This window comes from Pelodiscus sinensis, chromosome 12, assembly GCF_052426305.1.
Source record: "Pelodiscus sinensis isolate ZL-2025 chromosome 12, ASM5242630v1, whole genome shotgun sequence".
Taxonomy (NCBI): domain Eukaryota; kingdom Metazoa; phylum Chordata; order Testudines; family Trionychidae; genus Pelodiscus; species Pelodiscus sinensis.
Genome location: NC_143063.1, coordinates 28,286,604 through 28,304,370, shown reverse-complemented (window position 1 = coordinate 28,304,370; position 17,767 = coordinate 28,286,604). Strand labels below are relative to the sequence as shown.

Genomic DNA, 17,767 nt, shown 5'->3' with positions numbered 1-17,767 from the left:
GACAAAAGGAATGGTATAGTACAGAACCATTTTTAGAAGCTTCAGAGGGGTAGCCGAGTTAGTCTGTAACAGGAAAAACTTGAACAAAAAATAGTCTAGTGATACTTTAAAGACTAACAAAACATGTAGATCATGGGTAGGCAAAAGATCCTCCGTGGGTCAGATCCGGTCCACAGAGCCCCTGCTGATCCTCCACCTCCCAGGCCAATTAGGGCTTGGAGGCGGGGGAGCATGCAAAACCTCCTCCTGCCCTACCAGAGGCATGGATGCCTAGTGGGAAGGAGGGGGCAAAAGGGCTCCTCCACCCCAGACCAATCATGGTCTGGGTAGCCCTGTCCCTTCCTGTTTAGGCCCCGCCCCTTCCGGGCTGACCCAGGGCTACTTAAAATGTTTTTGAAGTGGCCCCGGGGCAAAAATTATTGTCCACCCCTTATGTAGAAGGTGGTATAAGCTTTCGTGGGTGGAAGTAGGTTGTGCCCTCTAAAGCTCATGATACCATCAACATCAGGTATGTCAAAACAGGCTTCTGGTAGGCTGCATGTGGCCCAACTGAAATTTTTTGTGGCCTGCCACTACATTTTTATAAAAGAATAAAGTGCGTCCCGCTCGCCGCTTAGAGCACGTGGCCGAGTGCAGACCACGGCTGGCTGGGTTGCTCTGCACAGGCATCAAGTGCCTGCTCACAACTAGCTGCTGTGCTTATGCCTCCCCAGCGCCTGAGGAAGAAATGTGTGACAGCGGTGACACTGGCTCCGAGACGCAGGTATTAGGTATGGGGGAGGGAAGGAGTTGGGAGTGCCTGATTCTGGGGGAGGGAGGAGGCACTGGGTTAGAAGGGGGGGTGCTTTGGAGGAGCGGAGGGGAATTGGGTTAGAATGGGGATATGGGAGTGCCTGGCTCTGGAGGAGTGGAGGGAGATATTTTGTTAATGTTTTGGGTTTTATTTATTTATTTCAAAATAAAATCACAAAATATATATTAATTTTATATCAAATATATGTCAATTTTTTGCAATTGCATGAATAATTATGTTTATGCAAAATCTCAAACTTACAAAATATCTGTAATTTTCATAGAAGCCTGTTCTATTTGATTGACCATGGTCTATACTTGTTTTTATTTCAAAAAACAACTTATGTATAATCTACAAAAATTAAAAGTACATTACATTTATAATTAAATTAAAAATTATTTTATGAGTGAGTAAATAATTTTACACATCAAATTATTGTATTATATTAAAACAAGACGTGAAAAATATTATAAAATATACCTAAAACAATCTGTAACAACAAATAATTACAACTTTCCAATAGAAATACATTTTCTTTGGTGTCCCTGAAAGCTATACGTTTTCATTTGTGTGGCCCTCAGTGGGCTTCAAGTTTGACTTGCCTGATCTATATATCTATTAATCTTTAAAATGTTATCAGGCTATTATTTTTTAAATTTTTCCTTTTGTTATAAAGTATCTTTTATTTTACAAATATTATAAGTAACCCCAATGCACCCACCTCTCCTGCAAGGCCAGCCTCTCCCCAGCGTCCCCCCATCCCAATGCACTCACCCCTCCCCCTAAGCCAGGCCCCCCCATCCCATTTCACTCACCCCATCCCAGAGCCAGCCCCCCCCGACCCTCCATCCCAATACACTCACCCCTCCCCCTGAGCCAGGCCACCCCCCAGTACCCCCATTCCAAAGCACTCACTCCTCCCCGAGCCAGCCCCCCCCTCCAGTGCCCTCCATCCCAATGCACTCACACCTCTCCCTGAGCCAGGCCTCCCATCCCAATGCACTCATCCCTCCCACAGAACCAGCCTCTCCCCCCAAGAGCCTCCCATTCCAATGCACTCACCCCTCCCCCTGAACCAGGCCCTCCCCAGCACTGGGAGTGCCCCCCCCATCAAATCCTCTCCCCACCCTCCACAGAGCCAGGCACCGGAGGAATGGGACGGCTGGGTAAGGAAATCTAACCTTTAAAGTGGCCGCTCCTGCTTCCTCAGCTCGCAGTGTGTAGAGAGCCAGGAGTACGAAGCCCAGCTCCTGGATCTCTGTTCAAAAGTGTCACATGGGCCAGTGTGCGCTTCACTCCCACCGCAGCCTGGCTCCCCCTCAGCATGGTTCCTGGGGGCAATGTCCCCCACCCCACCTTCGCTACACCTCTGTCAGATTTATTATGTTTGTATTAACCACTTTTAATCATACTCATTCATATAGGCAGCTATAGAGCTGTACATTTTGGAGATTAACATGCTTTGGCTCCAGCATAAAACACCAACAGCGTCCAGACCCCACAGCAGAGCAGAAACTAAATGGCTTCTGCTATTGCACTCCCATAAGCTTTCTACCACAAAGTGTCTGCAAGCAAGATTCCACTAGTGGGAATTAATTTGGATTTGAATTTATTTTCTAGTAAGGAATTAAGTATTTACTAGTTAGATGACTTTAAAGAAATAGTTGCTAACAAGATAAAAGGATACTGCAAACAAATAAATTGATTGCACAGTTAGAAATAGCTAACCACCAGCCAGCACACACTTAGGAGCAATTACTTATATTAATCATTAGTTTAGATTTATTCTTTTAACAAAACGCTGTTTAAATATGATCCACAATATGTCCCAGACTGTAGTTACATTGCCAGTTTGGAATTATTTTCCTCCCACCATGATATTGTGGGTTTTTGGAGACTGGATGGGGGGGAGGGGGGAGAAGGGGGGGGGAAGAGAGAGAGTGTGTGAGTGAGTGAAAGTAAAGTGATGATCCTTATTCTAGAAGCAAAAATAGGTGTTTGTATAATGTAGCTTATTACTATAGTACTTCATTATTAGGGATTTACAATCCAATCATATCCATGTTACAAGGTTTCCTTTACGTTTACTGTATAACATGATGAATAGAGATGTTTAGGACTAACTATTTCATAAACAAGAAATGAAACTGTTCCAATTCAGAATCTTTCACATAAAACAGATGCTATGCAATAAATGTCTTTGTTTTGGGTAACTTTATAGGGATGACATCTGTTTGACGAGATGGCTTCCCTACTACAGCAGTGTCACAATTCGACTGTAAATTATATTTGAAATAATTTAAGCTTTCCAAAATATAATTTAACAAAAATTTAAAGAGAAATGTTTTCACTCAAACCATATTTCCAGCTTCAATTGGGGGAGAGGGATAAGCCATCTAAAATGAATGTCCTTACCATTGCTACAAAATGTAAAAATGAGTATAAATTATTAAAACAATTTTGTAGTAAATTTAAATCAGGCCCAGCTTCCTGAATAGAAGTTACTAGCAAAGGAATTATAAAAATTAAACCCTTAATATGCAAGAATTGCACCAGATTTTTTTTGAAGTGTAAGATTTTAAAAGATTATGAGCAGTTTTGGTTCTCTCATTTTTTTGCGTTTTCAACAGAAACATCTTAAATGGGGCCTAATTCTCTAGAAGAGATATAAAGCACCTTCTGGAAATCAGGACCCTTGCAGGTTTCTCAACTGGGAATCAAAAATTGTGGCATCCAAAATCATTAGTAAGTTTTTAAAACCTCAGATTAAACAACTGTAAACATTGATAATGGCAATATTCACAGCTGTGCAAACATTTGTATCCAAAGCAAAACCAGGAACACTTATTTTCCATCATTTCTCCAAAAATGCTCATGCTACTCCTTTGAAAAAAGATGACTGTTCATGAAGAATGCTTTTTCTTCTACAAAGGAGCTATTCCTGTATGTCCATGTCCCACCAAAAACAAACACCCCCCCTTCCTCAACAAACAAAAAACCAAAACACAAAGCCCCTGCAAAACTCACCTGGCATATTATTATATATGCTTAAATTCTTGCTGGCTTCCAGGATAGCAAAAAATAGCTAACATGGGTAATTTTATTCAGTGCCAGTGATATAAATAACTGATTTTTCTGGTACTGCATGTTTAGCGTCACAATAAGAATAAGCATAGATTACTATGAATACTATGGGACTAGGAGCCAGGAACTATAGTTCTAACTATAATGCTGACACTCACCACGTGACTTTGGGCAAATTACTAACAGCCTATACTTGCTCACATTGAGCAGTATCTTTCTCCATCAATGGTCCAACTGATTTCCATGGTAATACTTTTGTCATTACTAAACACGAGTAAGGTTGACAGAACTGGGCCATTAGCTACTTCGCTGTTATACATATAACAACAGCAACTAGAAGGCTTAACTGAGATCTGTGTCCCATTGTGCTAAGTGCTATATATACATATTGCAGGAGACCATTCCTGCTCCAAAAAGCTTACAAAATAGATGCAAAAGATGAAACAACAATGATAGAGAAAACAGAATGCTTTATTTATCCCCCCCCCCCTCAAATATTTTTACCTAGCATACTTAACTGTTGTTATGATTAATGGTTGCACAATGCACACAATGCAAATACTTCAAATTATTTTATTGTATGTCATTCATGGGCAGGTCCATGCGAGTGTGCTTATTTGATGATGTTCCCCAATTCTTAAGCTATTTGAAAGCCATTTAAAAAAAAATCCTTTTCCACATTCAATAAGCAAATTAAAAAAAACAAAACTTAAAAATCAAAGAACATTAGACCATAAAAGACTGTCCTCGGAAGTCTTTTTTGATATTTTAAAAAAAGTGTTCTCTCAGTGCACACACACAAAAAGATCTTAACTGGTGAAAGACATTGCTTGTCAAATGCTGATCAGATATGTAAAAACCATGCAATTTCCCCAAGCTTTGTCCTCTGAAAACCCCACACACATTTAGGCTGAGCATAAGTATGACAATTTTCTGCCTAATGGAAGTTTTGAGAAACATAAGTTCACAAATATAACTCATTGGTAGCAACATATTTGACTCTTCACTGCCATCTTACATAAAAATATATGCATACAGTACCTTCTCTTTCATCTGCCTCACTGGAAACCATTAGTTTGTTAGATGTCGCTGTTGAGAGCAGATCTGGAAGACTATGTTGTTCTCGCTCATGATTTCGCAACTGACTCTGTAAACAAAAAACAAAAATCACTTTTCCCTAAAATATTATAAATTCTATGCATACATAGCAGTATATCCTGTTGCAGTAATTTGCAAAGATATTTTTTATGTTAAAAAATTATGTTCATTTTAGCTCAGACAGATTTGCAGAATGCTTCAGTTAACTAACTGTACTACATAAAAAATGCAAAAAATGGTATTAAGGTGACAACTCAATTAAAATGTTTTTCACTTTTTTAAAGAGTAGACATTAGATATATGATATTAGATGGCAAAAAAGATTTTAAAAAGCAAAATTGATCATTAGAAAAAAGTGAACTGTTGGAGTAAATATCAGTTATTCTAAATGTAAAATAATTTTAAGATTAAACACTGATTCACATTCAGATATACTGGTATACTACAATTTTTAAAGAATAACAACATTCTAATCAGAAAAAAATATTTTTAATGAAATGAGGGGGATAGGAGGGAAACAGGAGAAAAGAGGACTTGGTTGCTCAGGTTACTGGTAACAGAATACAAAAGCATGCATCTGACGAAGTGGGTCTTTGCCCACGAAAGCTTATGCTCCTACACTTCAGTTAGTCTATAAGGTGCCACAGGACTCCTCGTCGCTTTTGCAGATTCAGACTAACACGGCTACCCCTCTGATACAGAATACAAAAGCAATCACAGGTTCAAATGTGGACTAGGCCAGTAAAGCCTACATAACAGTTTCTACTGGTCATGATAAAAACTCTCATCAGTTCTGGAGGTGATGTACTTTAATCTAAATGTCATCCTTCCAAAGTAGGACTGAACAGGACAAGCGGGCAAGTCTGCACTGCCATTGCCTGTGACGATCCCAGTTGTGTGAATGACTACAGTTACCAGTGCTATTAATACCTTTTCATAAGCACTACATTCACATATAAAAGCATCTTCCAGCCGCATTAATGTGTTAAACCAAGAGGCTAATGCTATGATTGTGGAACAATAGTCAGCTCTAGCAGATAATTTTTCAAATTTGGTCCTCGGTATAATATCTGTTCCATGAGGCAACAATAGAATGAGAAATGTTCATTTCTTGACAGATTTTTTCTGAGCTAAAGTTTCTAGAAGAACAATCTCTGGTCTTGTGCCCACTCCCAATGAGGGATCATGTTTGCATCCCCTCTGGAAGTTTTTTAGGTTATCTAGATTATGCCCTCCAAATGCTTCCATTTCTTCCTGTTATTGCTACAGGTTGCCAGGCCAGCAGTAGGGCATTAATGGGTCAATATGACGACTCAGTATTTTTCACAAAGAAACACAGGACACATAGGAGAATAAATACCTTGAAGCTGCAAGACATGTTGCAAGACTAAAAAAATGTTAAGAGTTGCTCTAATAGTATTCATTTGTACTAACACTGCAGACAAGAGACCATATGTTGATGAGTCCTATGGCTAAGTTTAGTTAAAAGTAGCAATAAAAACAGCAGCAAACAGTTAAACTAGAAAGATGCATAGGAAATAACTTCACCTTGTAATGGAAGGATTCTTCACACTGCTTGCATTGATACATTCTGGTTTTGCAGTGGTTGATCATGTGGCTTTCTAAATCTTTACTATTGTCAGCTATATGCTCACAGATAGGACACTGGTATGGTTGTCTTTGACGATGGACTCTCAAATGTTGTTTTATGTAGCCTTTATTGCCACTGCTATAATGGCATAGACGACATCGGTATGGCCGATCTACATTAGGTATGTACTCTACCAGGTTACTTCCAGGCACGTTCATGTCATTTGGAGGTTGGCATTGTGCATTGTCCTGTAATTCTTTCAAAATATCATCATCAGAAGCATTCTGATCTGTCCTTTCTCTCAATTTTTCAATTACTGTGAGCAGTGACATACTAATGCCCATTTTAATTGGCGCTTCTGATATCTCCGGTTTGTCCTTCTGTAGCTCCATTATTGCACAGTCACTTTGGTTTAAGCTACTTAATCCTTCTGGAGGATTTTTAAGTGAGGATACCATTTTAGAATGGGCTGCACAAGTGCCATCTGTCTGTCTTTGTCCTGTATCTGCATCTAAAGAGTTTACTGCAGCAAAGGCCCTAAAGCTGGATCTTGTTAGTTCTGCAGCTCTGATAGGCATTGTAACAAGAGCTTCTGCAGCTAACGAGTGCAGCCTCAAAGACTCTGAATTTGTTCTTCTTCGTACAGGAGGGGCATTTTCATCAGCTACAATACCTTTATTAGAGATTAAATCATTATCTTTTTTTTCACTATTACTCCATCCTATTATCACTTCTTCAATTTCATTTGAGTGATAAACTTCACCAGATCCTTCACACACAACCTGGGACTCCTCTGAGATTAATTTTTTCTCAGCTTCAATGTCTGTGTTCATTAAGAAAGGTTTCTGTAAAACAGTTTCTTCAGCACTTGGCAAGCGTTCTACTATTACATTAACATGACCCTTCTTATTTGGGCTACAGTTAATTATTTTTTGTGCTGATGAAAGTAGGCTATCAGTTATCAAATTATCTTGCTCTGTTTCTGTATCCGATATGGTTTCCTCCAGCAGTTCTCCAGTAGGGGAAAAGGCTGTTGGTTGACTTAGGACCTCTTCCTCTTTTACGTTTGCTTCCACCAGAGGTGACTTACATGACACTTGCTCAGAGCTACAAATCTGGAGTTGAAGAGAATGGTCACTATTGATGTCCAATTCATTATTTTCTAGAGCAAGAACAATTGTATCCCCACTATGAGGGTTATGAGTTACAGTTGCATCTGACAAAATAGTCTCATTTTCTTCAAATATAGGATAGGAACAATCAACTTCACCTGCATGTTTCCATGCATGTGTTTTCAACATTCTTTGCTGACCACAAGTGTAGCTACAAATTAAGCACCGGTACATGCCATACTGCTCATAAGTATACCATTTTCTCTTACCCATTTCAGCCACAGGAGTAGACTGAGTAATATCTTTACAGTCCAGATTTACTGTCCGATCAGTGCCTGCTTTGACTATTCCTTCCACAGGCCCTTGCAAAGATGAAGTTGAAAGAGTTACACATTGTTGCACTGTTGACTGGATGTGGTTTTTGCCATCATTCTCATGGTGAATTCTAACATGAACTTCAAGTTCTTCTTGATTTTTAGAAGCAAAATGGCATTCGGAGCACATTAATATCACTTCATTCTGTTGACCATGTTGCTTTATATGTTCTTGTAGACTAAAAAGAGATGGTGACAGAAACTTACATAGACTACATTGGTAGCATATAACCTTTCTTTTACTTTGTGGAAGACAACTGGTTACATAATCTGCTTGTAGCTCATCAGTCTTTTTAATGCCAATAACAGGCAGCATCATTGTTTTAGCTGGAATCGCACAAAGATCTTGTGTTTCAAAAGATGGTGTAGAAGCATTAGGATGGGAACGTTTTTTCCCTATTAAAAGGCATCTCTGTGATTTTTCACTTTCTACTATCTTGCTTAATTTCTGGATAACATGTATTAGAGGATCAGTTTTACATTTTCTATGATCTTCGTTGCTTTCCAGTGTTGAGCCAATGACTGTTTCAGAAATCAGTACAGCTTCCTGTTCCCCGACATTTGGCACCAGTACAGCAATACTGCTTCCCTCTTCCATAATATCTGAAATAGTATTATGAAATGAAACAAAACGAAACATTAGCTTACCTTAATAAGCACAAAGACAGAAATATATGTAGTCACTACTGACAAATACTAACTTCTTAATTCTACTAACAATGGTAGCCTAAATTTATTAACAATCTAATAATAATCTCCCAGTTTTAGACAGAAAAAAAAATCAGAAGCCTGGGAGTATACACACAGCATTTTGGATATCATGTTGCATTTTGACTGAGCACTTTTTCATGTTAGCCACCATTTAAGTGCCTCAAACCACAAAGTTCTAGAGTGGTAGAGTGAGCTGCTGATTTTACCAATGGGTAAGCTGGCTTATATTGATGTGGATATTGTCTATTTCTTCACCATGATCACCACCACCTGAACACTAGAAACTCTACCTAAAACACTGACTTTAAATGAATCCAGTACATTTAAATTCAAAAAGTAAGTTTCACCATGGCAAGAAGACCTACTCTTTTATACTAAGTGTATCAATTACAGTTTCTGCTAAACAGACAAAGTCTTCTGAAGTAAATGTAGGTTTGTAACAAAATACTTCAGAACAGAGCTAAAATTTTGGCATGAAATGGTTCTACCATCATTACCTGTATTAATCATTTTGCTATGACTTTACTCATTAAGATAGAATAAAAAAAAATCACCCCTATTTCTCAGCACAAAACCAACTTTCTAAGATAGCAAGCCAATATTTGCTGAACTGTAAAGCTCTACTGGCCGCGAGCATTTCCGAACAATCACTTTCTGTGTTTTGAAAATTATATAGTTCTGGAAGCTGAAGGCAATAACCGTTTCCCTTTTTACTTCCTTTAAAAACATTAACCATAAAAACCACAGACGAGAATGTGGTGTGGCCACAGGTTAAATTTGTGGCCACATTTAAGCACAAATATGGTTTGAGACTGTTAACTGGGAGAAAAAAATCAGGAATGGAAAAATGCAGCATAATGTTTATAATACAATACACTTATCGTGGAGTTCTTCTCTGAAAAGTAACTAAAAAGCATTTGAGTTCCACAGTAAATATGCTCAATTTACAGTTAGAAATGTATTTCTGTTAACCAGCAGTCGGGATGGGAGGTGGAGTGCAGGAGAGGGTGAAGTCTGGATGAGAGCCAGGGTGCAGGAGCAAGGTGGAGTAGGGTGTATGTCTGGGGGAGGAGGGGAAAGAAGAGCAAGGGTGGCTGCAAGAGCAAGGGTGGCTGCAGGAACAGGCTGGGGTAGGGTGTCTGGCCAGGAGTGAGGGTGCAGGAGCAAGGGAGGGTGGAGGAACAGGCTGGGAGCCAATTGTGTGTCTGACCACGGCAGGGGGTGTAGGAGCAGGCTGGAGGTGCGGGTTTTTGGTGGGGAGAGGAGTGGTACATGGGGGGGGGGGCTGGGCATGGGAGGGCAATTATTTGCCTTTGAGCCCTATACCCATCCCAGGCACCGTGTAACATGGTCTCCCGCTGCTCCCACTGGCCAAGGGAGGGGAAGCGCTTCTTCTCCATGAGATGGATTGCAGAGCAAGGCTCAGAGCTTTCTCCCCCACTCCCCTGGCCCCATCAGCAGGAAGCTGGTACTGGTGCTCCAACTTTGTGGGGGAGAGAGAGGGAAGCTGGAGCCCCACCGCAGGCTCTCTGCTCTGGGGAAACAGGGAGGAGGTTGAGCTTGAGCCGTGGACCACCTGGGAGTAATCGTGAACCTCTAGTAGTCTACAGACCACAGTTTGAGAACCACTGAGTTAAGTCCATTGTATTACCACTGTGACTACAAATTTAATATTAATTCAAGTAAGATTGGTTTGAAACTGAACTTTGTGCTGCAGTTCAATGTGATACAGTAAAAGGGAAATTAAACCAACTTTAGCTTTGGCAACAGTAATAGTGAATACATTTTTAAAAATACTCTTGTACAACACATGGGAAAAGTACCTTCTTTTCACAAGCACTTCTTCCATGCTGGGCAAAAAACAAATTTTGCATTTTTTTAAACCATTATTGTAGCCAATTCTACAACTTGCTTGCACACTCTCTTCCCTTACAAGAATCTTTCTGGCAAAAGAAGTCAGTCAGAGAATATGGTCTTTTTCTGGAAAGTTAGACTACAGCTTTGTTTTTATACTTTCCCTCATATTCTGAATTGGACATAAATATATTCCTTGTCCTGTGGAGTGTTTCTGATTAATTTGCTCAAATTAATTTCTTAAAAGATACAACAGTTATCCTAAAAATCCAGACTCATTAGATTATGTAGTAATTACAAAAACAATTCAAGGGTGGAAGCCTTCATAGATTTTTATTTGTTCTGACAAAAAGGGAAATACCCACAGTACTCTACACTGAGGTCAACAGTAATCATACGTATGTTATTGCCAATTTATGCTTTTTAATTTTTTTAGTAGTACTTCTCTATTTAAAAGGTGTTACATATTTTTGAGGACGTAAATCCAGTGAAAATCCCCCTCCATGCTAATGCTTGGAATCTACTATCACAATTCAATTTCCTCCGATCCTCATTCAGTGCAGAAGAAAAGTCCATTTGACTGAATAAATTAAACTGAGAGTTACAGAGCATGGAATTTTCTCAAGTGAATTCAGTGGGACTATTGCCAGGATCAAAGATAAGCATGGGGTAAATATTTGCAGAACTAGACCCCTTGTAGGCAGTGTTCCCTGTAAACTATGTGCTTGTGTGGCTGCTCAGGAAAAATTCAAATGCTGCCCAGCTGATTAGCAGAGTGCCCACAATGTTCCACTGGTGGTGAACATTCACACATACCTGAGGATTATTCTAGCAGTGGGTGGGTTAGATTCTGTGGCCTGCATTGTGCAGGGGATCAGACTAGATCATCATAATTGTCCCTTCTGACCTTAAAGACTATGAGTGCACATAAAACATTTATTCTGCACATGATAGAAAAAAATCCACACAGTGATGGAAAAGATTAGAGGGAACATGGCTTGGAGATTTTATATATGTGTTTTGTAAGAAAGTTCTTACAGAAAAATAAACAAAATGTGACTTATTTGCATACAGTTATGGTGCATAAGTATTGGCATCTAATTAATTTATTTAAACTGTAGTTATGGATTTTCTATTGTAAAAATGCTGATGCTGAAGGTAGGGATTTAAGAGTTTAACCCTAAGTTTAACCTGGAAAGTAAATATGAAGGCACCACCTAAAATGAGAATAATCAGGACAAACAAGAATGATTTTTTCTATGTAAGTCTTAACACTATGTTTGAAAAAATATTTAAGTACCGAAACTACTCAGAAGTGGATAAAACTTAATCAAATTAATTCAAACATTTTCAAAGGATACAAGTTATCCTAAAAATCCACACTCATTAGATTCCACTGTAAATACAAAAACAATTCAAGGCTGCAATTCTTCAGTCAGATCTATGTAGGTAAATTCTGTGCAGAGCCCCACTGAAATAGCAAGCCTGTGTCAGCAAATGTAGGCTGAAAGTACAGTTATGATGTCTTAGAACTTTTATGTAGGACAAAAGAATACAAGATGGGCAGGTTATGTCATTCAAATTCAGTATCTTCTTGGTAACAGAAATCAATGTGATAATGCATCTGTTTATTCCAACATGAAAAAGTATGCTTTGTATTTTGTACTTTCATTTTGATGGTTCAGTTGTCATAGAATTAATTTAGACTTAATAGTTTTGTTGAATAACTACAACAAATACAAATATACTCTTTTCACATAAAGCTTTCAAACCATAGAAATGGCTGCCATTACAAGTGTCTTCAATTCAAGTTGCAATTGTTAGAGTGATCAGAGAATAATAAAGCTGATATCATGGCTCACTATCCAATTTTTAAAATTTAGACTGGATTTTTTAATACTTATAGATTAAGTAAAGCAATTTAACAATGTTTTCAGCATAATATAATGCTTAGATGTTTATCTCACATTGACCTTAATAGGTACCACAACTGTTAGGGCAGAGTATGCAAATACTATCTATGCATCCTGTAAGATGTCTTTAAGAACTCAAACATAACTGGAGGGCATGTCTTCACTCTCCATGCTGGACACTGATGTTCTGGCATTAGATTTAGCGGGTCTAATATAGACTCGCTAAATCAAACTCTGAGGGCAGCTCCAGCCAGCTTCTGTATTTCTCGCAGTCATGAGGAGTAAGGGAAGTCGATGGGTACATTTGCTCCCATTGGACTCCTGCAGTGGGGATGGCACCAAGCTTCAGCTTAAGGTAAGCAGACACCAGCTACGTATTCTACATAGCAGGTGCCTTAAGCCAACCTTCCAGGTCTTGTGTAGACCTGGCCTGAGGGATTTTATCAACTTGAAAAAACAGTCAATTTCTAAGTGTGAATTAAAAGTAATACTAAGTAGTATGCCTTTGCTTAAGTACTCGAGCTAATTTTTGTGGGTTTGCAGTTAGTTCATCTTCTACTAGGAAAATATTTTTCTACTTATAACAGAAGTAGAGCAATATAAAGTTCCATACTGGAGAAATGATTGTTTTACAGAAAATCACATTATCAAACTGAAATATAATTTTTTTCTAACCTTGTTCAGACTATAGTGATCTTTGAGATCTGCAACGAAGTAAAAAAGTCACATATCAGTGATTCTTCATGTTTTTACAGATAAAATTACTGTTGCTTACTATACTTACAAGCTGAGTGCAAAAAGAAAATGTTTTATGATAGAGTCTATTTTACAATGGACGGTTAAAGAAGAAAGACTAATTTGAACTTTTTTTGCAGAAATAAAAACATTAACGTACCAGCTACACTTGGACCAGGGGTGGACAATAAAATAGCAGTGGTTCGCCATGGTTAGCCTCTGGCAGGCTGCTGCCATTATATTTATCTGTGGTTCCAGGGATTACAACTGCCATTAGCTGCGGATCGCTGTTCCGAGCCAATGGGTGCTGCAGGAAGTGTTGCAGACTGGAACCCTGCTTCCCACAGATCCCATTGGCTTGAAATGTGGGGCAACAGTCAGAGCCCACACGCACAAGCTTTATACAGGCAGTCCCCGACTTATGCGGATCCGACTTTTGTCGGATCCGCACTTACGAACGGGGCTTTTCTCGCCCCGGAGCTCACGGGCGGCGGGTCGCCACCCGTGTCCTCCGGGGCGAGAAAAGCTTCTCCCAGTCTCCCTGGTCTGCTGGGGGGGTCCAGCAAAGCCGCTGGACCCCCCCCCCAGCAGACCAGGGTGACAGGAGCAAAGCCGCCCAGGCAGCGGGGGTCCCGCCGCCTGGGCAGCTTTGCTCGGGTCTCCCTGGTGTGCTGGGGGGGGGGGCACAACTAGTGCGTTCTCCCCCCCCCCCCGCAGACCAGGCTTTTGTTGCGGGACGCCTCGGGTAGAGCAGCTGGGGTGCTGACGGGTTGGTCCTATGGGAACCTACTGGGCAGCGCCCCAGCTGTTCTGTCCCAGGCTCCAGATTCAGCAGCTGTTGAAACTGATCAGGCTGATTCCAGGAAGCTGGGGGCAGAGCAACTCTGCCTCCGGCTTCCTGTAGTCAGCCCCTGGTCAGTTTCAGTGGCAGCAGCTGAATCTGGATGCCAGTTCCGACTTACATACAAATTCAACTTAAGAACAAACCTATAGTCCCTATCTTGTACGTAACCCGGGGACTGCCTGTACTGCAGACCTGCAGCACGTGTAGCTGCTAGAGTTTTAAACAGTTACATGGTTACTTTATAAACTGTCTTTTGCATCCCTACCAACATTATTTTCAATTTTAAATGGCCTTAGGTTTAAGAAAGGCCAACTATTGCTCTACACAATAATGTAATACAAAAAGCCATCACAGCAGCCTTTACAAATCCTAGGAGTAGGAAAACTATCATGAGAATTTTACTTTTTACCCACTATTGGTTTTATTACTCAATCTTCAGAAACCAAAGCTATTGTCAAAACAAAATCCTGAAGACAGATACCCACCAAACAATAGAGAAAAGTTAGAAGATCCTAGATAACCATACATTTAGGTTTTCCTGGATTTTACCTCTTTTTTGAGTCTCCATCCTCTGCCAGGAAGGATTTTTAAAATAACAGGAAATGTCCTGCATTTTTTGCAAAACAAATATAGTTCAAAAAAGCCCTGACTGATCCACTTTTCAGTTGTTCCTTTCCCTACATTGACTAGGGATTGGCCTGATCCCCTCCAACAACATCTGTGAGATCCTCCTATCCACTCAGTCTCCAGCTCCTAACCCTGGAGGGAATCCCACTGGGAAGCACTGACTGATGACTGTTCTTGCACCATGGGTTTATGCCAGCCACCTTCCCACCCTAATTGAGAGCAACACAGCCCCCTCCCCCCACTTCCACTAAGTACCTATATCACAGGTACCCTGTCCAGCAACATCCTCCGCTCTTTCCAGGAAACTGAAATGCGGTAACCTTACATGACATGCTTCTCATATCATTCCCTCTCTAAAGGTATGGGGGGTAGGAGAGGATGGACTCAAGCACCGATTTGGTTTTTTACTCCTGCATTTCAAAATAGCTGAGTAGAACTAAGATTAATCAGATTTGGTACATTAAGATTATTACCAGCGGCACTTTGGTTTTAGCATTTGGTTGTATCTCCTTCCAGGCTGGGGATGCTGGAACAACCAGAGACTTGTTTTCCCCCCAAACCACTATCATACTGGAAGCAGGTGGTAATGTGATGGGTCAGGCGGTCATATTATTCCCTGCAGGAGGCTCTCGCAAACCTCCCCATTTAAATCATCATTGTTCAACATTCCTCTCTTACAGCATGCAGCCTCCTGTCCAGCTTTGTCATTGACCCCAGAAGCCCAAGCAGCCAGGGCAGAGAGCACAGTTCAGCCCGCGTGAGGTGTGCGAAAGCCCTGAGTTACATTAAGGGGAAAGGGCACAGCAAGAGCTGCAGGCAGGGCGTGAAAGGAGAGCCCAGTACGCGGCGTGGGCATCAGCCCCCCCCACTCCGCAAGGGCAGCAGGCGCTGGCCGAGAGGTGGCGAGTATCCCACCTGCAGGAACCCGGGGGCCGAATGGAGAGGACGGCGTGGGAAAGAGACTGAGGGAGACGGGGACCCTGCGAGGTGCTGCACAGGGTGGCGGGGGGGTTCCAGGATATGCACATGGGCTCCGCGTCCCGGCGCTCTGCCTCTGTCGCTTCCTTCCCTTCCGCGCCCCGCTGCTCACGCGGGTACCTGCCGGGCCCTGCACGGGACAGGCCGCTACCCGCCACCTCGCCTCGCTTCTCTCGCACCGGCGTCGCTCCGGGCTGCTGCTACGGCTTTTTTTTTTTTCTTTCCTTCCCCGGGAACACTGCTTCAAAATGGCGGTGATGGAGATGGGATCACGTGACCGTTGAGCCAGATCAGGTGATCGAAGAGTGAAAGTTCCCTATCGCCTCTCCTCCTTCCTGTTACCATAGAGACGAGGGGTGGCCCCAAGATAACGGGAAAAGTCAAAGACTCTGGCTACGGAAGGGCACAGGCCACCTATTCGTAGGCACCTGCGGGGAGCCCCATGGCCAAGGGGAAAGCTCAACTCCCGCAGACATTCAGCATGTAGCTCGCTCTTCACCCCCTGTACACTGACGTTCAGCTTGTCCATTTGCCTCCCCAGTGCTACCCACTGGTGATGTTCTTCTGGGTCAGTATTAGAATCAGGCATGGGGAGTACATGTATCTCCTGACTGTATCCTCTGAGCTCCTAGTTTAAAGCTCTTTTAATGAGTTGTGCCAGCCTCCATCCCTGAAGTCTATGTCTCTCCCTAATTTTAAATAGAGTGCATCCTCTGAGGGCAGTCCTGCTCCAGTGGTCAACAATCCCAAAGCACTCTTTGTAGCAGCACTGCCTGAGCCATCTGCTGATTGATCATCATGATCTTGTTTCAGCTTCATTCTCCTCCTTCAGGAACAGAGAGAATCCCATTGAAGTGCATCTGAGCACCATTTCTTTTATGCTTCTTCCCCAGCCTGTCACAGTCTCTGTTGATGCGTACCAGCAAGCATCTAGTAGTATCCTCTCTTCCCCCATAAGGACAATCAGTGGATTCTTTCCTGCTCCAGTTAGGATCCTCTTCAGCCTCAGGTCCATATCACCTATATTAGCTCCCAGCAGATAGCATATCCTTCTCTTCTTCAAATAAGCTCTGGTCAGGTCTTGGTTCTTCTTAAGAGGGAATTACCAGTCATGTAGACCTGACTCTTTCTGGTGTTGGTGTAATTCTCCAGCCTTTTTTCTGTTTGATGTAGCTGCGTGTCCTCTTGTTTTGTTCTCTCTTGCAATCTCTATTCTGGAGCTCTGAACTCTGGCATTAGCTTTTCCTCTCTTCTTGTAGAGTTAACTGCTCGTCTCTTACCCTTCTGTTACTGCTTGCTGGATCCCTTCTTTACTTTGCAACTCAGCACTCCAGTTCCTGAGCTCTATTTCTCCTTCACTAGCCAGTCTTTTCTTCTGCCTGTTTCTCATAGTCACATACTCTCACTACTTAGCTATTTTCCTCATCCAGGAGTCCAAGCTCACAGTTCTACAGGCCAGCTTGTATCTGCAAATCTTGATTTCTTTCCCTTCAGTCTCCTCTTACCTTTCCTCCATCACCCACGTCTCTTTGAAATCCATCCCTAGTTTCTATCTGCATCTTTTTTCCTATCAGCTTTATCAAGAAGCATTTCATACAAAGCTCTTTTTGGGTGAATAACCATGTTCTACATCTGGTCCTCTTCATTATATCATCCATTCCTTAGGCCATGATCAGTGCCACCTCTGTACTTGTCATAGATGCCTTTCTACGTAAATGCCTGTCCAGAAATAAATCATCATCATCATCGTCAATCAACCCAGGAAAACCCAACACTCCTTCCTCCAAACTCCCATTTTCAGCTCTGTTCACTGCTCCCATTCTTGCGGTGGAAGTAATTTAAATGTCTTGTAGGTATTGTTGTGTTGCCCCCAGAGAAGACATCAGAGCAAGGGATTGGGGTGTGTGTATGACATGACAGTTTCTGTAAGAGATTTTTAAGTATGGGCAGGAGTGGACTCAGGGCAGAGGAGTGGGGATGTGGGAGATGCAGGAGTCAGGGCTGGGGGTTGCTGTTTGTAGTCAGGGTTGGGGAATTGAGGAGGAGCTCTTGG

The 17,767-nt window shown here is 41.6% G+C and overlaps 1 protein-coding gene across 5 annotated transcripts in view; it reads right to left on the bottom strand.

The window, feature by feature from the left end:
* ZNF507 (zinc finger protein 507) overlaps window positions 1-15,989 on the bottom strand; it is a 39,790-nt gene extending 23,801 nt beyond the window's left edge. For 3 of the 5 annotated variants that reach the window (XR_016350515.1, XM_075940141.2, XM_075940143.2), the window contains exons 1-3: window positions 15,835-15,989; window positions 6,524-8,655; window positions 4,919-5,024 (exon numbers count right to left, since the gene is read on the bottom strand). Coding sequence is in view for 4 of the 5 variants with exons in the window: in XM_075940141.2 (XP_075796256.2) it covers window positions 4,919-5,024; window positions 6,524-8,650 (2,233 nt within the window). In the remaining variant the exon portion in view is untranslated. Of the gene's footprint in view, window positions 1-4,918; window positions 5,025-6,523; window positions 8,656-13,205; window positions 13,235-15,651; window positions 15,784-15,834 lie in introns of those variants that run through there. The other 2 variants (XM_075940142.2, XM_006121219.5) reach the window with 2 other exon arrangements.
* Between the last annotated feature and the right edge of the window lie 1,778 nt (window positions 15,990-17,767).